This window comes from Helicoverpa zea, chromosome 18 (assembly GCF_022581195.2).
Source record: "Helicoverpa zea isolate HzStark_Cry1AcR chromosome 18, ilHelZeax1.1, whole genome shotgun sequence".
In the NCBI taxonomy this organism is placed as follows: domain Eukaryota; kingdom Metazoa; phylum Arthropoda; class Insecta; order Lepidoptera; family Noctuidae; genus Helicoverpa; species Helicoverpa zea.
Window position 1 is genome coordinate 6,385,996 of NC_061469.1, and position 26,722 is coordinate 6,412,717.

At 37.0% G+C, this 26,722-nt stretch overlaps 2 protein-coding genes across 2 annotated transcripts in view; one reads left to right on the top strand and one right to left on the bottom strand.

The window, feature by feature from the left end:
- Positions 1-20,070, bottom strand: part of LOC124638760 — a 120,168-nt gene extending 100,098 nt beyond the window's left edge. Inside the window, exon 1 of the mRNA XM_047175840.1 lies at positions 19,284-20,070. Within this exon, the coding sequence (XP_047031796.1) occupies positions 19,284-19,565 (282 nt within the window). The 5' untranslated portion in view covers positions 19,566-20,070. The remainder of the gene's footprint in view (positions 1-19,283) is intronic.
- Positions 20,071-21,012: 942 nt separating this feature from the next.
- On the top strand, positions 21,013-25,681 carry LOC124639130. The gene is made up of 8 exons (XM_047176364.1): positions 21,013-21,017; positions 21,517-21,657; positions 22,440-22,634; positions 22,956-23,078; positions 23,636-23,783; positions 23,864-24,008; positions 24,083-24,161; positions 25,416-25,681. The coding sequence occupies exons 1-8, from the start codon at positions 21,013-21,015 to the stop codon at positions 25,669-25,671; spliced, it is 1,092 nt and encodes a 363-aa protein (XP_047032320.1). The 3' UTR covers positions 25,672-25,681.
- The last annotated feature ends 1,041 nt before the right edge of the window (positions 25,682-26,722 follow it).

The following is a 26,722-nucleotide window of genomic DNA, read 5'->3' on the forward strand; positions in this document are numbered from 1 at the left end:
CGGCCAAATTTAAAACGGTGCCATCTAAATTATTTTTTGAACATTATGTCAAAAATGATGACTTTAGTGGAACAATTACTTATCATTTAAAGTTACAGATGGAGTTCATATCAGGATTTTTTCATAAACATAGTTTAGCTTATCTTCCACTAATGTGGTGGCCTTAAAACAAATTACTTTGAGTGAGTAGTATTAAGTAGACCTTAATTATTTTTTCTGATGCAAAATATGTAAAATTAATCCTAGAAGAAATAAGGATCTATCTCTCGCAGGCGCTGCTAAGCGTGAGGTAGGTAATGTAGGATTCTGTAGCTTTAAAAACAAGCCCAGATACAAAGTGCAGATAAGAAATGGGAGCTTTCTCGATTTAATACCATACACACGTAAAATGCTTTATGCGTCTGAAAACGTACAAATTACGCGCCGCATACCAGAGACAAGTTTACTTTCAACTTCTGATCGCAAATACACTGTTCATGATTACGAACAGTCTCAGTAAGACCCGAGCCAAGTCTAAAAAAACACCTTTTATATAAAACTACGTTTGATGTCATTTAATCACAAAGACATAATTGTTCTCTGTTGCAAATCCTATCCACCTATATCCTATCCTAATCCAGAATGCATTGCAGGTGTGCATTGCACAAAAACCAATGGTATCCTATTCGAGAAGTCAAAAGACTTGACCTGCTAACGTCAGCTTCTGCGCTAAGCAAGTGTTCTTAATAGTACCATCAGAATTACATTCATCGTTGAATGAGGTGATTAAATTTTCAGAAACCACAATAACAGTAGGAGCCAAAGCGTATGATCGCTTCATAGAGCTCTGATTGGCCCCAGGTGACCAAGTCAGGTCTGATTTGTTTGTTCATCAGATCTTTGACAGTGTTTCGGTGGATACTTACTGTCGTCCTGTTTACGTGTGACACAAAATATGGTATATAAACGTCCTCCGCAATAGCGAAATTTTCCCGGTGTGCGGTAGTGACGCACAGTATACAACACTTATGTTTCTTTTGATTTGCTGGCTCCACCAAGAAATGGCATATTGCGAGCGTACATTTTGAAAATCTTGGTAAAACTGCAGGTTTCAAGTACGAACACATGAAGTGGACTCGCACAGATACGTACATTTTGCCTATTCGTGAACTATATAATGCAAACATTTCGGTGGAGTCCCGGCTTAGGCCACCACATTAGGCGTGCGCGATCCTCGGGCGTGTGAGTAGCGCGGGCGCCGCGCGTGCGTCGCGAGCGCGTTGCGTGACCGTCGTGTTTTGCTGCCCTGCGGCATTTGCAGCACGCTCGCGGCTTGCACGCGCCGCTCTCCTCGACGTTTAAGGCCGCTGCCTCGAATTTTGCGGGCAGCGGGGCGGCAGCGGCGGCGGCGCGGGAGCGGCAGGATCTTACGCGTATAATCAAATGGACCGGCCCTCGAATACAGCGGCGCGGGGAGCGGGCAACGAGCGGTGAGCTCCAGTCAAATGGTGACCGCCCGCGCCGACGCCGCTGCCGCCCCGCTGCCCGCAAAATTAGAGGCAGCGGCCTAACTGCTAAGGCGTTTAGCGGGCGGCGGGGATAGCGGGCGAAGGGGTAAGAACGCAACTCGAGCGCCGCGTGCTCGCCGCGAGCGCGTCGCTTGCACTCTTCACACATGCCGCAGGGCAGCAAAACGCGACGTTCACGCAGCGCGCTCGCGACGCCCGCGCTACTCACACGCCCGAGGATCACGCACGCCTAATGTGGGGTCAGCCTTATCATAGTGAGTAAGTGCACAGAAAATCCCCGTCATACAAGTGTTTCTCCCCAGTAGTGAAACTATCCTACCCTATGCGCCTGCTGATGATGATGACTCATTTTATCATCCATCCAGCTATTCCCCAACTATGTTGGTGTTGGCTTCCAGTCACCGAATCTGTTTGAGTACCAATATTTTGCTTGGAGCGACTACCTATCTACCTATCTTCAATCCAGTCAACTACACAAGACGATATCCATGGTAAGACTGACAGACTTTCTGGCTTCTGATTAGTCGCAGCAGCTGCAGAAAATGTACAAATGACAGCTTTGTCAGACTCAAAGCATATAGACATAGATTATAGCTGTTTCCTGTGAAAATTACTTACGCACCATACGTAATAATTTTCCAAATTGGCTGACTAGATCCAGAGATATTCACAACGTCACAAACTTTACTTCTTTTGTTTAGATAAATGGTCACATCCACAACACAACCTTGATCAATGAATCTATGCGACTGCTAAGTGCTAATCCTAATTATACTGTCACGTGAAAGAATGCACCTACGGGATAAGTAGTATTTTGACTATTCTATATTGCCCACGCAGACGAAGTTGCGGGCAACAGCTAGTTAATAATAAATTAGAGCCATGAACATTATTAGAGGAAAGCAGACATTGCTTGCAACTTCAGGGAATACCAATAACCACCATGCCACCGATAAAGTCATATTTTTGCACAATGAAAATCACAATTAGGTACTAATCACAGACTTTATCTTCACCATAAATATGGAGGCATTGGATAGGTCTGACAGTTCACCTTCAACATTTTGCATTTGTAGGTATATGTTGTCACAAAAAAAATCGAATTATAGTACAAAACAAACGTGGTAAAGACAAACCTGTTGGTATTAATACTACCAATATTGAGCCAACGATCACGCACTAAAAATACCCATGAGTTAGTAAACAAACCCAATAGCTGACATAATTGTGTGACCTGGCGTAACAGCCAGTAAGTAATCGCTTAAGGTGTTAAGAAAATGGAAAGTTGTATTGCAACGGCCGCGGCTGCACACCGGCGCAGGCGTCACCATTGTTCACATACGAACTAGCATGTAACGTAGCGTGTCATTGTGACTGATACCTATGAAACACCGTAAAAACCCAAACAATGCCTCTATTTGCCAATATAAGATGACGTTTATGAACCTTTGTGAGAACTAATCGCAGAAATTCACTCGTAATTTATGCAACCAGTATGTATGGATGTGGAAAGCAATCAGGTTAGGAAAGTTGAAGGAAATCGTATAAAAATTACAGGTTAGGTACTGTTCACTTTCACGTCCTCACAAGTCGTTAAGGCGACGATTAAATTGGTATGCACTTGATGGTCGTAATTGAATTTAACGGAGCTATGAAATTGTACAATTAAAAGTTATCACCAGTCTCGAACGAAACATCGAGAACTCGAAACTTCTCACGTCCGTAGAATTCCAAATACGTGAAGTGTCAGAGATGTCCTAGGTCCGATAGGTGATGCCGACATCAAATAAACGCCAGTTACATTACAAACAGACGCACCGGAAAGTGAACATACAGAATATCGGTCACTTATTTACATAGCTGTAAAGCAACATCAAATTAACAATGATACCTTATCTATTGCTAATGAAAGTGTAAGTTAATGAGAACTTGGCAACAGACGCCTTTGTTTTGATACGCTAATTAGGTTACTCTCTAGCGAACAATACAAACGTGAACCTTATGTACACTCATACAGGCTGTAAACATCAACTGTTTAGACATCTGAGAACAGTATCAAATTCAGTAAACAATATAATAGAAATAGAGCGTCAAAATAGCAACTGAGTTTTATTTTGTTCAGTATTGTATTACATGAAAGTCCAGGAAATTAATTCTACTTCTAATTTGCAAATTGAATAAGCCTTGGATACAATTTAAACACTAAACGAGTCAATCGTATATGTATTACGAATGTTCTGTAACAATAAAATTGACCAATTTTACTAATTGGTCGTGGTGTGACCAATTAACAATGATTTGTTCTGTGTCAATTGCTTTGAGGTCACAGGGAAATCACAGTTTAAAATGTAAACACTTAACTTTTTGGTTGATTGGGAAGGATTTTACAATGAATAATTCGATACACATGTTGTAGAACTGATACGCGTTACCGAGTGACATAAGCACTATGAAATAGATAATGTAACTATAGATTAGGAAACAGACATCGACGCTATCGGAGACGATTGTTAACGAAATAAATTACAAATTAACACTTGTAAATGTTATCTAATATAGTTTATTGATTACTAAATTAATTGGATAAGACAAAATTAATACAAGAATCGAACTAGCTGGTGCTGAAAAGTGTAATGCACTTGGTCTTAGATGGGTTTTATCTCTGACCGCGACGTAACTGTAATAGACTTTTTGTGACAAAACTGCAACGATAAGTTGTTAGCCGATTTTGTACGCAGTATTGTCACGGACATTAGGAGATATTTTATCTGGTTCATCGGTTAAGGTCGCTTGTAGTGCAGCAGTTATCATCTCGGAGTGACTTTGTAGGTCTTTTAGAACTACGTCGTGAATCATTCTGTAAAGTACAAAGTTTATTCTTAATCGCCTGGTCATCGTTATTATCATAATCTTGTAATACTGTAACCTAGTGTTAACCTAATGTTTCATTAGTTACCATCAACTATGCTGTCGAATGACCAAAATTGGATTTGTTCCCTTTGAAGAGGTATTAATGAAAGAGCTGATTGACGGGAACTTTATTATTTAATACATTGAAAAGGTCAACGTGCAAACCAATGCCGGACACTGTTTTTTGTTAGTTCACTATCATTGTAATTTTTTGCTTCGTCCACCTTTACCGGCAGATACACTTTAACACACATTATTATTTTGATATCATAGGTCTGCTCCCAGTTCTAATTATATTTTAATGGTAAATTGTAGGAGGTTCTATGTAAATGGACAGCGTTTATAGATTTATTTAGAACGTTTTATTCTGATACTCGTATTTCTTGTTTATTTTAAATGATCGCTTTCTTATTTTTGCACGTACCTACGTGTCTATTCTGGAACAGGTTTGGTTTTATCCATTTTTATTAAAGGCATGTCTTTAATGGACTTACATCTAAGGATGGCTTGATATGCATCATGCTTAACTAATTTATTCAAGTCTTATCTCTGTATGTTGTATGTGTAATCCTCTAACTATTTGATAGCAGAGTACAAATAGCAACAAATATTAACTTTGGGTTTCGTGGCCCGAGAATATTTGTCATTATTTATTCACCCTTCACTTGTCGTGCATTTAATCGATTACAATATAATGGGCACTGCAATTGTTAATACACAATTTATTGTTCCATTTAGCAACTTTAACGAAACTGTAGGCACCATATTCGGTTTTATTGCAAATTGCGAGCTTTCAATCGATTTTGCCACAATAAAGTTAAGTCATTGTACATGTAAACAATCATTAAATTGTTTACTTAATAAACTAATTTATAAACTCATTAATTCTGAAGAAGTCATTTGCTATCAGAATCGGGGTCAGACATAAATTAGAAATATAATAAAATTTTATGATGACGGATTGACGACAGAAGTGAGTCACCGTATTTTGACTCGATTAAGGATGTGTCAACACTGAACACATCTCGTAAGCAAGAAGCGAAACGTGCACTTCCCGATGATCGATTATAATCGATGACAGAGTGAATGACGATTACAATCGAGTTGTTATGTTACATGAGGACTATGTAATCAAGTTGGATTCCATTCATGTGTTCGCTATGCGTAAAGTGCGTTGCTACTGACTGGGTACTGAGTAACCACAGTACCTTGACATAGCAAACATCCGTTGACACCCGAGATGATGATGATATGCAGAATGCAGAATGCACATTCACTGACATTGTAGAACGTTATGTAATTTATTATATATTATGTAAAGACTGTTTTAATAAGGCGTTAACTGTTTACTTGTGGTAATCAGAAGTACGTTGTGAAAAACGATTGCAGTGCAGAATATTATTTTAGAATTGATTACATAATTATATGCTATCTGTTTACGTTTACACAAATCACCAAAATAAGGCTTGAAGTTTTCATTTGTACCTAATAACTGAAGTGAAATATTTGTCCTAGTAATCATATCTTACTAGAGTATGAAAAGTAGTTTCCCGAGGGAAAATCTTAAATAAGAACTTACAGAATGAATGAAAATATTTTTTGTGCAAAAAAATTACCTACACAGTTATTTAACTGTCAATGTCTTCCACTCTGTTAGTGAGCGCGTTAACTTTCACTAGTTAGCAATTCAGTGTTTGTTTTAAGTAAATTTTGTCAAAAAATCAAGTACGTAAGCCAGTATTTCATCTATTATCTCTCATATTTAACTAATGTTTATCTATTATATAAAGTTTTTAATGAAAATTGAACACGTTCAGCGTAGGTTGCATGACAATCAACAGATAAAGGTCTATCAATTAAGTATGACGAGTTGACCTCGAATTACGACAGCCTCCGTCTATCAGACAATACCTAGTAAAAGGAAAATAGTCAGCGATTGTGTGAACTATTGTTTTCATGTTTAACTAACATTATTTACGGACTGCAACAGTCTTGGACAAATTCGATAGGTGCAGTAAGTATTTAGTCATTATGATGTTAACGAAAGCCAAATTATATGATTTGAAATAGTCCCTGAAATAACTAGGTACGTTGTTTGACTAGTTAAATGGATTAAGTTTTAAATGATCTATGCTTTCTACATAGTATTCTTTATTAGAATGCAATACAACCCTCCCTCCAACGCTTCTGCTCTGATGCTCTAGCTAGAGATTCCAAAAATAAATGTTACATCAAACCTCTTCAGACGAAATGTAGGCCTGATACCTTCTTAGATATTTCACAAGTCCTCGCACCCATTAGTTCTTATGCTTTGTATGCTTTTCAACATAAACTATGCTCAGTATCGGAAACCTTATGAAACAAAACTCACATAAGACATAATACGTGCCTTATGTTATCGTTTTATCATAAAATATCTATTGAGCAGTAATTAGACGATAGGTCACTAGACGTACAATTACCTATTGTCTTTGAAATCAACCAGGGACAAACTAATATAATATGTAGGTACTTATACTGGCATGGTTAGCTGCATCCAGTTAGACTGGAAACTGACACCATGTTATTCAAGCATTGAAATAGTTGATTGACAGGTACTTAGATGGAACTTCGTACTTGGCGATCAGATCTATTAGATTTGGGTCAGAGCTGCGGAGCTATTTCGCTGTACCTAAATACCTAATAGCTATCGCTTACACTAATCTGGTAGGTTGCAGCAACGCATATGCAGCACCTAACCAGGTTTTTATACATAATTTAACAACAAAACGGTGTAATGATGAAAATGATCTAAAAAACACTGAAACATATTAGCAGTCAAAATTATAAGTACTTAACAGTAAACTTTGGGTCAGGGGTTGATAAACTGTAAACAGTAGAGAAACGGTAACAGTTGAGACGTGCCGATCCCAAATTATGCCTGTAAATTGCTAAACAATAACCTATGACAATGTTAAAACGTAATAGTCTAAATAATAATCTATTCGGCTCGCCTATTTCCGTACCGTAGAGATAAACATACGAACACTAGCCTGTGTCTACATTGTTCCTTTCGGAGAACGCTACAATGGCCGGCATGACGCCAATGAAACGAAAATGAAAAATGTTTGTTACAGTACTGTGTGCTCATTTTATTTCATACCTAATCTCTTGTCACAGTATTCCGTTTCAGATCATTATGTAGCTACATGTACACGTTCAATAGCTTTATAGTTATTCCGGATAACGCCAAGTCGCAATAACCATGATTCATGATGTATGAAGAGAGAGTTTCTTTCACTCGGCGCGATTAGTTCGTTTCCGCAATCGTTTGCCATCAAGCCATCGATGATTCTAGAACTATGTGATGTAAATAGTTAGAATAGTTACCCACATTAAGTACTAACCATGATGATATTGTCTGCCTTCTATAGGACAATAGGCTTGTACCCTTGCATAATGTGTATGCACATACTTCGATATAGATATATAAATAATACAGTAGTGCAGTGCTAACCTTAAGCCTACATTCTACAAGATATCGCATATCGATATTGTTAGCGCAATGGTAGTGTAACGTTCTCAAGGAAAACAAGTAGTGCAAAGAGAATAGAAATCTGAGCCTTCGGAACAAAATTGTATGTTCTGTTCATACTAAAGGCAAACCAAAACTTTTTGAATGAACACATTAATTTATTTTTGCTACATTTTCCTGAAATATTTGTTTTATGTGCATTGAAAAGGAGCGGTGTATTATTGAGTATTCTACGGCGCCAAGAACAGAATCCAGTCTGTGATGTAGACGCCGAAATAAATTCAGTTTTAGAACATACTACACAACATCATTTAATTTTATGAATGAAATGTAGTTCAAATCCAACAGAAATATGATTTACCGAGCTATGAGTTCATTCATTGATATTGAGGTTGTACAAACAAACTAAAACACAGTTGTAGGTAAAAGAAACATTGATATACTCGGCTTTTCAAATAGATTAGATAATATTTATGGAACCGAAACTAGAGTAATACAAAAATAGTTTCTTAAAATAGTAGTGGGGTCGCGAGAAACGGAAACAAAGTCTTTAAAGTAAATATATCAATTTTCATCCTTTGTTTATCTTTTGTTATGATTTTCGGGAAAGTTTAAAGTAGCCAGGAAAACCGTTCACTCACAGGAACGTCAGTGTTCAGCTCTTAAATTAGATGTAAATTAGCTTGTTTTACAAAAAAAAAAATAATACTAGTCAACAGAAAACTGAATCCTGAACTAAACCTTAGCAATAAAAACAAAATAAAATTGCATCAGACTCGATACATAATTACGACATCTCAATACGAAAATGTCAAGAAATAAACCTCGCAATTTGACTTTATTACTTGTTAGGCCTTGTATGCCAAAACAGCGCACATTGATCACTTCCTGAACCAACAGACGTGCCAAAGCAAATAGCGATCACTCGATAGCTGCGGATACCAATAAACCGATCCATCCGTTGTTTTCGATTAGAAATTGGACTTGAAGCTAACAAATAAATAAATAAGCCAATTATTTCTTGCTTTTACATATTTACAAGTTTATGTTATTTTTATAGTAATGTAAAGGTTTATTCAGCAAGGACCCCGATTTGAGTAATGGCGTCCTCCAAAGATGATACGTCTCGATCTTGCGATGAGACAGGCCAGCTTGGACCGGCTGTTCTTCTGAAATCATCTTCTCACCTGGTTAATGGCCTACCTCGGCTTCTCTTGCCCGCCAGACCCTTCCATGGCTTGTCACTCTTGTCACTCTCGCGATCCATCTTTCATCTTTATGTCTCGCGACATGGCCAGCCCATTTCCATTTAAGTTGCAGTGCATGTAATATCGCTGTTTTTGTCAAAACTTGAAAATAAACTACGAAGCTAATGTCAAAATTGGATCTCCAATGGCACAAAATAGCATGGATCGGTTATTGTAATCGGCAGTAGATCAACAAACTCCGTGTTACAATCGCGAGTGAACAGCGGAACGCTATGGGAAGCGTTCTCACATTCGCGGCGGCTTCGCATTTCACTTTCTTGCAATTAGGCCGAGCTGCCTAATTACTGCGGGTAATGATAACCTGACTCGGCTTACTGGCTCCCGTGTCAACAAGCGTGTTACTCGCTTGAATTGTGTGTCGTTGTGTGATACAAAGTGTTAATGTGTTGTAATAACAAGGATATATTTAGTCATTCAGAATCGGTTAAAATCAGAAACTTTCGTAAATTTTAGCCAGTGACTATCAGCATTCCAGAAATTCTCCTAGACAAAACATTAATTCCCATCTGTTTAAATGTTGTAACATTAACAGATTTTACGCCACGTTTTTGTCAGATCAAAGAATATCCATGAGAAATCAAGATCTGAAGTCAAAGTCAGTGGAAGCAGCCAAAACAGTGCATAACAGTGCATTGCTCATTAAATCTTCGATTTGTTGATGGCAGCTACTAATGTACGTTGCCGTACCCCTGGCCAAATTGTTCGTAGACAGCCTTGCTTTACAACATTCGTAGTTTATGTTAATGGCAGTAAGTAACACAACCCGTTGACCGAGAAGGACATTACTGTGTACGACTGTACGCCATTCTCTTGGCTAATTGCATAACTGTACCATCCTTACGGTGTGTCGTATTGACGCGAACATCTGTGTGATACTTTACGATGCCATGATGAGAATAATAGAACAGCTCGCTAGACCAGCAAACATGACTACGAAGGGTTTAATCAATATGACACACATAATAAGAACCAGGCCGTTTTAAAAATGTAATGCATCAAAAGTAACATTCCACCAAAAATTAACACGTCTTTCAACTTAAAATTTTCAGCTTGATTCGTAACAGATTTATGACAACTTCAAGGAAAAATTTCGCTTGAATACTTGCGGTGTTGAAGCGCAATTTATTGTTTGGTATTCGGGACTATAACGTGTGACCCAAAACTGCCTCGGTGAGTTTTCATTATGTCAAAAGACAGTAACAGACGCCCGTGTCAACTTTCTCCGAGCGATCTATTTCAGTCCACGCGGCATCATTTTTTAATCATTCTGTAAACGGGGCGCGGACATCTGGGAAAACATGACTGTCTAGATTTTTACTGTGCGCTATGACAACACGGAATATATTCACAAGTATTTATGTAATTGTCATTGAAATGCTAATGTTTTCAGTTTATCGACTGGTTGAATGATGAGAGAATAATGTGCGTCAAGCGACTTTCACACAAACGGCGGCCATCATCCACTTGGTAAGTATTGGAAAGGGTAAACAAACGTGCAAATCACGTACGAGATACTATGATCGTTATGTGTGTTGTTTAAAATATCTCACATGTGTATTACAACGCTGAAGAAACTGCATATTTATTTGTTTACAAATAGGTATTATTACATTGAATAAACATAATAAAAGTACGTAAGCCATTCGTTTTATTATTTATGAATCCGGTATAAATTCTTGCGGTAGGTTGATGCAGAAAAATGTTGCTTCACTCTCCTCGAGATTAATCGTCTCTCAGAAAAGTTAAAATGCTTTTTAAGATGACATGAAAATAATTAACATACAAAACGAACGTCAACGAACATGAACATTTAATACTTTTGATCTAAACGTTCTGCAAGCACTAAGATTAGGATTTAGTTCAATGTCATACAGTCACCTATCACTTCCTATTATTACAAATATTGTACTGAGATATATTGCAAATCGTGTCGCCGGTGCCCCTGAACACCGTTCAGTCGCCAACAACAGAGATTTTACGCTTTATTTAACATCAAAGAGTTTCCTCTCGATTAGTTCAGTAATCGATTATGTTGATACCTATTCTAGAGCTATTCTTATTCAGCATTGCCTCATATTCTCATGAGCGAAGTTTGCATGCTTACACGAGTAATTAATTGACCATAAAACATATATCTTCACATATAATCTGCGCGAGAATTTGCAGCAAAAAATGCAAAAATAATTGCTAATCTTCAATTTACATGAAGTTTTGCTGTCAAAATAGTCTCATCTTTTAAAAATGCTGTCGTGTTGAATTTATTTGTTGCTAGAATATCTATTAAATAATTTAATATAGGTTGTCTGTTTTAGATTTTATGATATGTCAAAAAAGTTCTACTTACGTAAAACGTAAAGTACTCACATAAAACTTGTTAGGTAATCTCTGAACTTTTAAAAAGTTGATACATATCCACTTTGGTGAGATAGAAGACACCGGACCGAAATACTGGAAAGTGTAATTTTACGCGACCTTTGATTATTAACCTTACAAAGACAGGAAAATGTTAAGTGGAAAAGAGGATATTGCTGGCAATAAAAAATCAGTACTTAGGTACTTACTAATATCGGATTGCCCAGGTAACTATGTTGAGGAGGCGGATAGGCAGTCGCACTATGTAAAACACTGGTACTCCGAACGAATGAGCCGACCCCAACACAGTTGGGAAAAGACTAGACAGATGGTGAGGTAGGTCGACGTAAACAAGGACAGTGGATGTGTGACAAACAAATAGAGTACACTAGCTGTTAAAGGCAATTTACTCGGTTCAACGGTCACACGAAGGCCTTTCAGATGTTAATTAAGGCCATGTTACCGCAAACTGCAAATTGTTCCCTATAAAACAATCACTACGATCATTATTGGATTCATTCTGTTCTCCGTATTTTGTGAACGAAAATAAACTGTGACTTCTGCACTGCAGATGTAACAGAAAACTATTTAAATAAGTAACGTTTTTAAACTAATTTATTTGTGTTAGGAAATATGCTTATTGTTAGTAAAAACATCTATACATTTTTCAGTTCTTTTTCTACTAAGTAGTTAATTTTAAAATCAGTTTTAGACACAGTAAGCAAACTAATAAAATTCCTTGGCCGAATCCAAAATAAAAAATAATATCCTGTACACGTGTACACGTACTCGTATGTACGTTTCGTTGTTGTATACAAACAAATGTCTAAAATGTCTTTAATCGTGTAGTAAATTCCTAGTAAACTGTTCAGAAATTCATTGTAAACATAAAGTTTCTAGTTTTACCTGTACTCGTGTAATACCAACGACATTCTGCGGACGTGGTTTGGCGATACCTCGTAATGGCCCATTAGTTCTAAACAATCGCAAATCGGTTAGAAGTGCCAACCAGCCGCACATAATAGCCATTTGAGAGCGTTCATAATCAAGAATATGTTGCCAAAATTTCTAATCTGGCACTCACGTTAAATAACAATGCCATATGAATACACACAAGGTTCTAATGAGTTGATACGCATTGTGCTGCATATAATCTACTTTCTAGTAAGTATATAAATTATATCTTTATCATTTCTAAGAACAACTTAACAATAGAAATACATACATATCTCTGTCATATATTGCCGGTACAATATTATGTAAACACGTTCTTATTCATCTTAAGACAAGTCCTAAGATGTTTGGGTGCAAGCCAAGTAATAATATTAGTGAAAGATAACACGCTATGTCTGTGAAGCTATAGTTTACTGCTTTATTTAGCAACTCTATGAATGCTATATTTAGAAGGTGTACCCACTGCGGAGTTTACTTCGATCTTTGTTATCTTATTTTGAACTCTCTTAGTGAATTTACTTTGTATTTCCGTAATTGTTTTATTTATGGAGCAAATATTGAAGGCATGTGTATAAAATTGAATTTGGTATAAACAGTGTGCCGCGACCTAGTAATTACGTCTTAATCTTATCAGAACAACATGTTATAAGTAAGTACCTAGAATTTTGATAAAGTTTATGCAAAGTGACCTTAATCTACTTGCGAATATCTAAAGAACTCAACTTTTGTAAGTGAATATAACCGAAAATATTTAAAAAATAATTGGCCCATAGATAATCAAATAAAATAAAAGTATATATTGAATACCAAGTAAATTAACAGTTATATAAATACATAAAATTCAGAAAAACAAATCGTATCGTAAATTGATTAATTTGATAAGCAACTTTAAAACAATAAAAATAAATCGTCACGAAACGTTAAAATATGTTTTATTATGGATTCGCTTTCACATATGCGTTCAAAGGTGTCTATGAAAATTGCTCAGCCATATCCTTTCACTACATTTGCATATTGAAACTAATGTTGAACGTGCATCGAACACTCGTGACTCGTTCCAACTATTTTTTGTCACATAATAAGTCTATCAATAAATGCTAATCGTCTATGGTGATATATTAACAGCGTCTATGGTCGTTAGACTACTTAGTTGCACCAAAGAGGTTGGCAAATGAAACAAATCGTCGCTATAAATCTACAGAGTGGCAATATTCTTGATCAATTATTTGTTCTTAGAATCACTGTTTTCTTACTCCGTAATTGATTTGAGAAAGTGTCGCGATGTTAAAACATTTAATCGAATCACCGAGTACCACTTAGGGTACTAGAATCACTTAGCTAGAGTGGCATAGCTATTGAAACCCGAGTCTCTTTCTAAACACATATCTACTCAATTCCCGTCTATTTATTTCAAACTCTTTAAAAATAATATTATTATTTACCTACTCCAATCATAACAACAACATCGATCAACATTGTCCAGTCCATAAGTAGCAGACATTTATCTTGGCCCAATGGGTATTCAAGAGCCGTTCAAACCTATAGACCACACAATGCATTATTAGCGTTATGCAAAGCAGATTACCAACACAAGATACCTTGGAAGATTGCATTGACCGATGTGCGCGAACCATGTATTGCGAGTGCAGTCCAGTTGGCATTCATAGGCCTTCGGACCGGTTCTGCTGCTTCAGATACAAAAAGTGATAGTCATCGTAGGTTCGAGACCTTAAGTCGATCGGTACAGCTTTCTTCAATAACGTTCACATGTGTTCTTGTATTTCTCTTAGAGCAACGACCAGGTTTTATTGCACCTCGTTGTAATCTGTAGCACTGAAGACCAGTTTTGCGACTTCTAGATAAATATGTAGAACTTAATTTGTAGAAAATGATCCAGTAAATAAGTTTAGCTATTACCCACCTTGAGCTAGTGAAATGCCATAACATATTTCGTAGTGAAAATTCCATTTTAGTATTTATCTTTCTAAATTCTCTTATATTCCTTCCTCTATAGCTTCTTGGCTCTCAAGAAAATTGTTAACATTCCTGAACTGTAATGTTATGATTCAACTGGGAATAATATATGATAAGAATGCAGCATTTCACAATTATAACAATACTTACCTCACTTGATGCATACTTAAGTATCTAAGTATAAGCGGAAGTCAGTCGACATTACATAATTTTATAAAAACGTCATTTTTTGTTGTCAATACCGGTCAATCTACCATAATCCGTCCTTTTTCACTATTACAAAATATTTGCAATTCTAATGAAGTTTAAATTTAATTATACTTAAGTTAGAATTAAATTGCCGGGTTTACTACAAGAATCCGAAATTCAATTAAAATTCACGATAAAAGTAGAAGTACATGACTGCAACGTACAACTGCGAGTAAGATAATCATCTTTTTATGGAAATAGTAACATTGGCATTTGCGGCTAGGTTACGCAATCTAACATTACAGCCATCCTATAATTTAAGACCAAATACTGTTTGGACTACACTTCGTTATAATCTGTCCTCTTGACAGGCTCTTGTGGCTATAAAACATTATACGTGCGCGTGAGTCTATTGGATCGTCGATCATTGAAATGGCACCAATCCAAGCCGTAGCCCATATTTACAAACATTGAAAGACAGTATAAAAATATGGACTATCGATCGTGCTGATAAAATAACTCTTCTTGGCAGTCAGTAAAAAGGACTGGAGAAACATGAAACAGCAAAGAGCTGATTCGTTTATACGTGGTAGGCATAAGCTAAGTCACGGCAAAAAATATGCCAGTCATCAGTAGCGAAACTGACTACCTGTTGAACATTATGAGTTACATACCATCGCTTGAGCTCTATAATTTAAGCCAACAGTTCTTAACAACACGTGTAATAAATAATGCAATTAAAACTTGTATAACAATTACACACACGCAGATCGCCATAACACACTATCATGGTTTTACAGGTGATTATCACATCATAACACACGCTATAAAGATGAATGATGATACTAACACGTTACTATGACAGGTACAAAGCAGACAGACTTCAGACAAAAGAGAACTTCACAATTTTGGCACACGATTCAAGATCTGTGAAAAAATCGGAGCAATGTCAAAACACGAGTATCTATTAAATAACAGTTTCTAAAATGTAGTTTATAAGTGCTTTCAATATTCTTTAAATGTGGCTCTGATTTAATAGCCTATAAATCTTATAACCTTTATAGCTACCTATTAGTAAGTCCGGTCAATTTGTCGGCAGCCAAACTCACTCGAAACAAGTGTCAATCATTTGCTTCATGTACAAAGCATGTAGTACCTCATACATTGATTGTTATGTGCCAAATCGTTTGTCAACAACTGATCGTTACCCAAACGTGACTGATGATGCTATAAATGCACGTGTCTTTGCTTCAGTCTACGTATCACGTCACGTATGTGTATTCCAATTATATGGAGTACCGCAAGATACCCGCATGAAATACCACTTAATCGTCCACCTACTAACGCATATCGTTGCGACATCACTTTCTCTAGCAATTTGTCATTCTATCTATCATGAGCAGTAGTGGTTAGTAATGTTTGTTTTTATAGTTCCGTAAGTTAGTCGTATTCACCTTGTATGTCACTATATAACGACGTAAAAGTAGTGTATGCCACGGATTAACTTTCTGATGCAATTATTTTAATTAGGAGTTATTCGAAGCGAGATAGGTGATTTATCACATAGCGTGCTTGTTTGGAAACGGATTTCATGATACGTGTGGTAGATCTCATTCTGACAAAATTGGAGCTACACCAGTTGGTATGTATGTAGGTAAGATTTTTTTGATCAATAGAATCTTGACTATGAGACAGTTCCCTGGCAAAGTTGTATATGACGTCAGGTAATAAAATAGCAGATTTAATATTGTTTGCCAAAATGTTTTGAAATGAAATACTACCACTACAATGCAATCAACACTACCTAATCATTACAGAGAATTAATGACGAGACATTTTTAACGAGCAAGCATATCCTGGACAATAATGACTGATTAAAGGTAAAGGAAAACATCTCGAGGAAACCTGGACTATAAAGTCTAAAACCAATTTATCCCTTAATCCTTTTTAGTATGAGAGGAAGCCTGTGCCCATCAGTGGGATGAAAAAGGCAGATGATGATGATTCAAAGTGTAAGAAGAATCTCGTAATGAATTGAGACCATCCCGTGCATCAACTGTCTGCATCCACATTTCCGTTACTTGTATTAGAGTCAGTGCATCGCGTGGGTGTTCATCCTCATTGCAGCTAAATATTGTCTGTCTCTACATCATTAGTTCATTAAAGGGACGACTGAATGTTATGTTGTGTGCTGTCGACGGGTTTAAAGACAGAAGCATGATCATTGCAACATTTGTTTATTTTACTTTATCTTTTCATTTAGTTAGGATTTGATACCTACCTACTCTAGAAACAATATCCATGGATCTGTTCATGGTTATGTGATACTTGCTTGAACATAATGTCCTAATCAAAGCCTGATGATACCTATATCAAAGTTAAAAATGCACCAAGAATTTACATCAGTGACATATTTTTATAAGTCGGTCGAACGGATGTTCATGTTTATTTCGCTAATGAATGTCATATTTTTCACGTTAAATCACAACAAACATAAATAAAATGTAATTGCATAATAATCGTTTGGCTGTCAAGCAAATAAATTTTATTATAATGGCTCAGCTAATTTTAATTTAACCTTTGAATGAGAAGAAATGTCTGCCTATATTTGGCCTGTATTATTTTAGTGATAACTTCTACTTACAAAATCAGAGCTTACACCAGCTTTAACACATTTATTCAAAGAGCATTCGCTTACAATGCTAAAGGGACAAATCCGTTGTATCGGCACATACGCCGGAAACATATTCTACAGACGGTATTGTTCTCACAAGGATTTGAAGAATGACAGCCCGATACAAAGACTGTCCTTACAATGTTGATGATAAACTGCAATTCACTACACCCACACTCTTAAAGTAAACACTCCTGAGACTTTTGTTAAATCTGCAGCGTCTAAGTTTTGCTTATTCAAAAGTTTAAATTGCTTTTGCGTTCAAAAGCGAAACTACTACATACTCTTACATAATCTTGATAATTTTAGTCTTTTTACCTAGTGCATAATTTGCAAATTCTCTTCGAAGATTAGGTAGGTAAGTATCCAGGCACACATGATAAAGCATCTGATGAAGATGTAGCTACCTACGCCGAAAAAACATTCTGGATATGTAAATAGTGTGATACGCCAAAAAAAAACGAAAAAAAACTTATAGGCTTACTTCGTCATTCAAAACAAGATTCGATTGTAGACTCGTAGATGAGCTCAATATATCTTACTTAACAAGAACAAAAATGTTTGCTCGTGTAAACATTCTTCGGATATCTCAGTTCGCCACATAAGTAAATATGGAATAAGTTTCGCAATAAATGTTACCTCAATATTTTCATCGTACTGAAATATATTTATGTAAAACAACAATGGTCGACCGCGACGCTCTGAAGCTAAACGACAAAAACATGAGAACGACTTTGAAATACCTTTGTGTGAACTATTTGAATGTATGAATTATAATTTCAGTGAATTCGTTATAAAACACGAAATGGTAGATATGGAAATGTCGAACGGCATTTTCAATGTTAGCGGTAATTAGTTGTTGGATTAATTAGCCAGCCCACCACCGGAACCGATTCTATCCTTCACCGTTAAGGAAGTTCAGTGTAAAGAGTTTGTACTGCAAAAAGTATAATTACGAAGCCATGATCTTTAACAGCGAGAGGCTAGAGTGCGACAGTTCTTAGAAACTGAAACAATCTCTTGCGAGATAATTTCGCATTATCGCAACATAAAGAGCTCTTTTTACAGCCACCTGAGCAACGTCTCAGTCATGTATTGCAGCAGGTAACTGAACGCCCACCTGATTACTCTACTATGTTACACTGCAATAGTTATTTCAATAGGTATTCTCCACGAACATAGTTTGCAACAAAAACCCCAACAAAAAGTCATCACATTGTACACAGAACAGAAGAGTTTCATCCGGTAGTTCAATCCGGTTCCAATAAGCATGCCTCGGCTCAATGACAAAGGCAAACAATGCCTGACGATTCGAACTTAAAGCCAATTGCACTTCATTATTATATCAATGGAGAAATCGCCGGTGTGGGCGACAACGGTGGCGAAACACAAGCGGCGGCAAATCTGCAGTGACTCAGTAAACACCGCATTCAAATGCATGGCGTTAAACGTGTGCCTTCCAAACACGAAGCCCTCATCGTAAATCTATGCCTCCTGCCATTTGTTTTTAAAAATACAACCATAAACCCGAACGCACCGATCAGTAAACATTTAAACTTAACGTCTTTGACTACTTAAGAACCCGTTCTATTTGTAATATCAATATTTGCACATCCTGGAATCTGTGGTTAGGTTTCAAACTTTTCGTTCTTTAGAGCTAAACTTTGTGATTAAGTTCATGTTTGTGGTTAATATCTATATAGATATTCATAAGTGTTATTTTTACTAATCGATAACTTTATTTACATTAAGTTATTTGATTGTGTGTTATCAATCATAGTTCGTAGTTGCACTCGACAGAACAACCTTAAACATATTACCTACACAAAATCGTTATCTGATTGTTGATGTATTCAACTTATCAATCGCTACATTTCCATCGTTATCAAATAATTATCACCTCACGCGGACGCTTAAATCGGTAACCATTCAAAAATTACCTGTTTTTGTGTTTTATCTGGCAATATTATCGAGAGCTCGAAGGATCTGTTCTTCTTGTCTCGGTTGCCAGATCTCATGAGCTTTGACGAGGAGCGAGTGATGCTCTGCGCCTTCTCCGGCAGCTTGAGCGCTACGATGGACATGCTGCGCGAGAGGCGCCGGCCCAGCTTGCGCGTACGCAGCGACATGGACCCGCTCAGGCCACGCTTGCTGCGCGCCTCCACCGTGGAGCCTGGCGTGCTCTCCTCCACGCCACCACCCTCCTCACTAGCACCAGCCATTACACTTATTCAATAACAACACAAATACATTCAAATCCACGTCAACATTCACATCTCCAACACTATTGTGTCACAAAAAATCACAGGCACTTGTACAGTCTTACAGTCACTTCCATCTGCGTCCACTTGAAACAAAATCCTGTGTGCACTTCAGCCAAAGATCCACATCGTGACTGCCCACCGATATCGGAAATCAGGCAACAGTTCCAGTGTTATGCGGATCATATGGTCACGGAGCCGGTTTGGGAACTACCGCTTCGATCTTACAATTTGGAACGTCGTAAAACGTAATTCAATAATGGTCCGTAGTAAGTGTGAATGGGTTCAATAGTGCAGTTAGAGTGATTGTTACGTTCAAATAGAGCGCGTTATCGGCGAGCGTGTTGCATTGAGCCGGTGTCGCGCGGAGGCGCTACGTGTGCGCGGCTGTTCGCGGTCGGAGCGACTAAACCCGAGACGGACGCAGCAGCGCGGCTCCGCAGGAGACAGGCTCGCGCCCCGCCGCCGCCCGGCTCCGTCACAACAACTTCAATCAAATTGCTTTCCGAATCATAATTGTACCACTAAAAGCTGACACAAAACAAATGTTCGATTTACAATGAGCCGGGGAGCACTCCCACGACATGTGACTATGAATCGGGACATTAACCGCAGATTCAGTTCGCAGGCTCGGGGCTCACATTTGTTTAACGGGACTTGCTCTCGTAAAAGACGTACCAATTGAACTCCTTTGAGCTTCTTTGTTGTTCGTTGGCACGTTTTATTTATGTGAGATAAATATCTAAACTAATGAGTAGTGCCTCATGACTAGCCAGCTCGTTACAGGTCAATAGATCTCAAGGTAATCATGTTTCTCAATAAGAGCCATTGTGGATGACTGGTGTTGAGTCAAAGTTGGTTATAATTTTGCTAGGGAAGTTTAATAAGTTTAATATGTTTTAAGTACTTTAAAATATTCATAACCAGATACTTAACAATCTCTGATGAGGATGACGATGGCCGATTCCTATAAACAAGAAATAATTCTCAAGCCGTAGGTCCTTAATGTTTAGGTCAACCAGAAACCCAACCAAAAGATTAAAGAATAATTAATTTATAGAAATCTAAGGTTGTATTGAATTTAAATAATTAAGTCAGTTTCTGTGAACATTTTTGAATTCGGACGTCAATGAAAGCGAAATGAATATTTTATATAGGTTACACAGCGATCTCGTCGAATCATTCGAACATGCCTATTATGGCAATGCAAATAAAACATAGAGAATTTAGAAAAGGTTAAAACCTTTTTATACAATCTTCAAATCTAGACCATAAAATCCAGTCATTTAACACAAATGTCAATGTCAAGATGGAATGTATGTACAATAAGCAATCAAAACAAAACATATTTTTAATGCAAATCGAGATTAATTATTTCATTTCAATTTTATAAGAAAATTCAATAAAAATGAGGTAAGTAGATTTATGAAAAATTTCTCATTTAGTACTAATATTTCAGGTTGAAATTGAAGGAATAAAAGTAAATAAATATCTTCTAAACTAGCGAGAGCCTAGAAAAATGTACTTACACAAAAGCATAAGTTTTTCAGTGTGCATTTCGATGATAGAAGAAAACAGATATAATTTTTCTTACTTATTTCTACAGCAACAAAGAATAAGGATAAAATTAGATGAGTTGTTATGGCCAGTTAACACCAACACAGAAATATGGCCAGTATGGCCTTCAACTTATTGCGTGTTTATTAGCATTGTATGAATTGGACACTCTCAAATAAACATTGTGACAAAGAATTGACCGTAAAGCAGTTTTCAAAGAGGCTAACTAACCACTATTATTTTACAGTTATCGCCCATTCTCTTGATTTTATGTTTACAGGAAAATCTTACAATGTTTAAACTCTATAAAAATAACAGACATTTATAGCTTCTTGGATTCCAATTTTGAATATAGTTACCTGTCTTTTTTTATTCGTGGGCTGCCATTAACAAAAATCGTTAAATATGTTTTCAGCAAATCAGAACCTCATTGGAAACAGACTGAAGACTGGAAAGCTCGGTATTCGCATCTTTACTCTTCACAGCGCGTGTTCCGGTTAGTGCCGCGACAGTTACTCTCTTTTGTACACTTGAGTAATCCTCCATTATTGTCAGTATTTCAAGCAGTATTTTAACACTTTCTAGTTTTTCTGCAAACGCCTAAGATATTTTGTTATACTCACCTACATACGTGGCCGCATTTGTCTTGTTTACTTGTCTATTTTCTAATACTATTTTATGTCACTTTTTTAATTGTTTGCTATTCGAAGTATGCTATCGTGTTTAATTGCACGTACTTTATTTCACGCGATGTTCACTGTTCTTGAATCAAAACATTAGTCCAAGGCGGTAAATCTTTTACATACAAAAAGCAGAGTTTTAAAATGCAATGCACACTTAGGATGCAAAATTATGTAGCGGCAACGGAGCTCGTTACCTCGACATAGCTCTCAAGGCCTGTTAGGAGTCAGGTTGCATTTATTCAGTCGCCACCGCTCCGGGCAGGCGTTAAACCTAACCTTCTTTATACATATAGCCTGGCTGTGGCTGTCAGTCACTGCGTGAGTCACGTAACCAGTGAAAAAGTCAAGCCAGCTTCCAATTTGTTCATCTCAATCCGTTCTCTCGTTTCGCCGTAAATCGCTAGCGACCATGTTTATGTTCATATTTTTTTATTCCAACGTTTCATCTATTGTTTTTTTTGCCACGAATTTCTCGCGAAAGTATAATCATCAGGATTTAAAGAAATTCGCAGAAGTTCTCTTTGTAGAAATAAACAGGTTTTCAAGTTTAGGAATTTCTAATAAACTTCAATGACACAATATTTCTTCATTAAAGGCAGCAACAAGAAGAGCCACGGCGCATTTCATTCATGAGCAATGATTCTACTCCTTACACGTCGCTGTTAATGAGGATGCGTGCGACACACCGGGACTCCAAGACGTATAGCTCCGACCTGCCCACTCCCCCCGACATGAGCACCCTGATGTCGCAACATAGCGAGTTCTATGAAAGCTACATAAATAGCGTGCGGTTAGCTTGCCATCAACTGTAATCGTAGATCTTTGTCACCTCCTCGACGGTACTGTATAAAGTTAAGTCAATGTTGGGCATCTTATGGTTATGTATTCAGTACCTACCTAGGTATTCGCGTGCGTAGATATAGGTATTACTCTATCTCTAACGCACATGAAAAATTAAAATACTTATTTATTATTCAAGCACCCATCAAACAATTTTCCAATGAAGGCAGCCTTAAAGAGAGACAGTTCAGATCTTCAGAATTTTCGTAAATAATACCAAAGTGAAAGACTAGACAATGTCCAAACGTATAATATAATTTCCTCTGTCCAGGTCGGAAGACTGGGGTGGCACCGAAACATTACTCCTAGATATGGTTCGAGCTCGAAGCCGAGAACTGGAAGAAGAAGCTCAAGACAAAACACTTGATCTGCCTCATGATGATGTTTCCGATGAGTTGGTTAATTGAACGAACAAAGCTAATAATCATTTCCGCGCTCATAGTTACATACCTACTTACATGCGCATGCGACTGTTCTTTTCATATCATCTTGGGGCTATTATTATAAAATATTATACAATCATTCAAATGACTGCTATGCAGTACCTACTGGTCGTTATTAACAATTAAATAATCAACAAACTGTGCTATACACCTGACGAACACAATAGCGTAACAAAAACCAAATATGACAAAGAAACGTTTGAAAAAAGTCTTAGGTTTCCCACTTAACTTTCACTCTCGATACAATTATCTCTATTAACAACTTTCTCACAGGTTTTTTTGCGAAAATGTCACTATTATGAGTGTTTTGTTAAACAGTCTTTGTCTTCAAACACATTTATAATTATTATAAAGACGAGTAACTTACTGTTTGTGACATCATAAAACACAGTTCTACTTTTCCTATTGTTTTGTGAAAATCCATCTACTTACTTTCCTTTGGTATCCAAATGGTGAGCTAACTGCGTAAAACTAGTTCAGCTCTATATTTTTTCATTATCGTCACCAGCGTGTCAAGTGAGGCTTGCGTGCATGGCCTAAGCCTGCGTACGACCGAGCGGAGCGTCTCCCGATCCCGAGTGTCGAGAATATCCACCCGTCGCGATATGGACATACCTTCCATCTTGGCATTTGAAACCCCTGTCATTCCAGCACCAGTAAGACGTATACTTAAATACTCAGTATTTTCTACAATTTATAAAATATAATTTATATGATGTCTATCTTCTTCTACCAGGCCCCTCTTGAAATACCTGGACTGCAAAAAGTTAATGTTACTGAAAATCAAAATATTCCTCGATGGTCAATACGTCGTTCAATTTGCCCCGTTTGTTCTCAAAAGTGGAAAGATAAATCATCAGTTAACAATGTAAAATATTCAGGTTGGTAATGTTCTTATTACTAAAGTATTTTATTTTACAGATTGATTTAACAACATTGTCATTATTTCCTTCAGGTTTAAAAAGAAACTCTTCGGCTGAATTACCATCAGTGATCGCACCAGCAAGGCTCAGGGCTGCAATCACGGCAGCTTAGTAAGTACCCCAAGTAGCATTCGGGGTTCTATATAAGATGTCTAGTCGTTCACATGTACTCTACAAGCTGTGTATGTCAGCTGTATATCGACGGCTCCTAAGTATACTGAGTCAACTAACAAATTTTGCGAATTGCACTTTTTTGTGTATTAACACAAATAACAATAACAATATTGTAAATACACAAAAAAGTGAAATTCGCAAAATTTGTTAGTTGACTCAGTATACTTAGGAGCCGTCGATATGAGCTGTATAGCTTGCTATAATGCTTTTATTGAACCAGTTTGGGCACAAATTAGACAGCCTTAAGTTCACTATGCCTGTACATTAGAAGTATAATAGCATTATAATAGCAGTTTAAGTAGTAACATCGGACTTAAGGCTGACTTACGGCACTATATGGAACGCAGTGTGAACCATACAACGTACATGAGTGTAATAAAGAGTAATAAGTGGCTAAATACACAGCCCACACACACACAGTTAAAATCGGACAAAAGTACTCCAGTAAGCTACCTTAAATTCACTTGTGTCCTAAATTATTTCTACATTTTGATATATTAGTTTGACAATTGTACGGAGTGCACGGATTCGGGGCAATAACTCCGGCGGATTATTATTATAATATAACACGCGGAAGTACCTGTTTTATGTACTATATCATGTTAATGCCATGGGAATGCAACTTTATCGTGTAACGTATACATAACAACTAAAATTTTCACGCGCCTCTGTAAAAACGCTTTATTTATTTTGAAATTTTTAAAACTGGCTGAGAGAAAAATTTTCATTTTCAGTTTTTGATATTTTATTGGCATTATAATTATACTACGGTACTTCATTTTAACATGAAACCAAAACTCATTCGCTCTATCTGCGTATTTTGTGAACAGCGGTTGCCGTATCTCTACCCTCCTATAATGCTCTTAGTCAGAAAGCTGACTAAAGGATAGTTGTTAGAGTATTATAACACCCATAACTGTATAAAAGTATTACTCTACACTCCTGTAAGTCCCTTAGACAGGTATAGGTGTAATTATTTGCGATACTGCAGCTTATACATCACGAGTGAACTGTAGTAATGCTTTAAGTTCACCTTGGAACTAAATGTGTACTCTTAAATGGAACAAAATGCTACTTGGGACCTTTCATCGTCATCCGTTCTTATCCCAATTTTATTAGGGTCGTCGGGACGTCTTCTTCCTTCTTTCTCTTCTTCCTTCTTTCTCCTTATTAATAATGTATTTATTTCAGTGTTCCACGCCCCGTTCTTGCAGCCGTGGACGAAAGTTCAGGGATTGGCAGAGTAATGCGGAACACTAGTGCTGCGTGGCAATTGACGCGAGCTCGAAGGTTTAGAACCCCGAAACTGCAAGCACCACCCCCAGAAGCTACAGCACCCCCCAGCTCCACTGCACCCATGGCTCGCAAAGACTTAGATCTTCGCGTTAACAGGTTCTTAAAAGACGAAGGAATGAAAAAATACTTTGGCTGTTACCAAAATCGTTAAATTACGATCATTATAGACATGTATAATATTATTTTGATAATAACTATAAAGTATTGATTACTATAAATATGTTTTATTCTTAATTAAAAGATTCAGGATCTTATCTTAGACACAGGTGAAGATGAACAGAAAACATAATGTTTAAGTATATTAGCAGTGAGCCTACTGTGCAGTTAGACAGGATCTTAAGTTTGTTTACATTTATTTAGATAAATAAAGTCGTGTTAGTTGAACTATTTATAACACAGGAATGGTTTACGAGCTCTGAAGTGAACCCCGACTCGGAATATAAAACTAGACGTTTGATTGAACGGCTTTTTCAACATTGGATACCTATTTAATGTTGGTCAATCTATCGTTATATGCCAATGATCCGCAATCAATGATCAGCAATGTTCTGATTAAATATTCTTCATCAGAACATTGCTGGATTATTAAATAAATCTGACATGCTTGCTGTTCACATTCAAGAATTATCTAAGAAAAAAAAGGACGTAGATATAATTTGTATCACAGAACACTTTGTTATGGCCGGACATGAAAAACTATTGAATTTTACAAATTACAAGTTAGGAGCAATTTATTCAAGGCCGTCTCAGAAACGAGGGGGGTCATGTATTTTTATTAAAAACGGTTTTGAATTCAAGGAGCTCTCGGGAATTTCACGTCATTCAATACCTAATGTTATTGAATGTTGTGGCTTAGAGCTGACGAATCATAATTTAATAATTGTATGCATTTATAGGCCACCAAAATTGAGTAATTTAAGTGTATTTTATGAAAAGTTAGATATTGTATTGAAAAGCCTGTGTAGCAAATCTGATAAGAAAATAGTAATGTGTGGGGACTTCAATATAGACACGCTAAAAAGAAATAACTTGACGCTGGACTTTGAATGCTTTCTACTGGGCTACAACCTTAAATTAGAGCTACGACAACCAACCAGACTCAGCAGCAATACTTGCCTAGATAACTTTGCACGCAGTTCTCAATTGAAATGTATGTCAGAAGTATTAGACTTTGCATTGTCCGACCACACTGCTCAGCTATT

Excerpts from the sequence above, each read along its gene's own strand:
- LOC124639130 (XM_047176364.1), top strand. Across the intron at positions 23,079-23,635 it reads CATGATGATGTTTCCGATGA|CGTGTCAAGTGAGGCTTGCG; the intron begins GTTGGTTAATTG and ends TATCGTCACCAG. Across the intron at positions 24,162-25,415 it reads GCTGCAATCACGGCAGCTTA|TGTTCCACGCCCCGTTCTTG; the intron begins GTAAGTACCCCA and ends TATTTATTTCAG.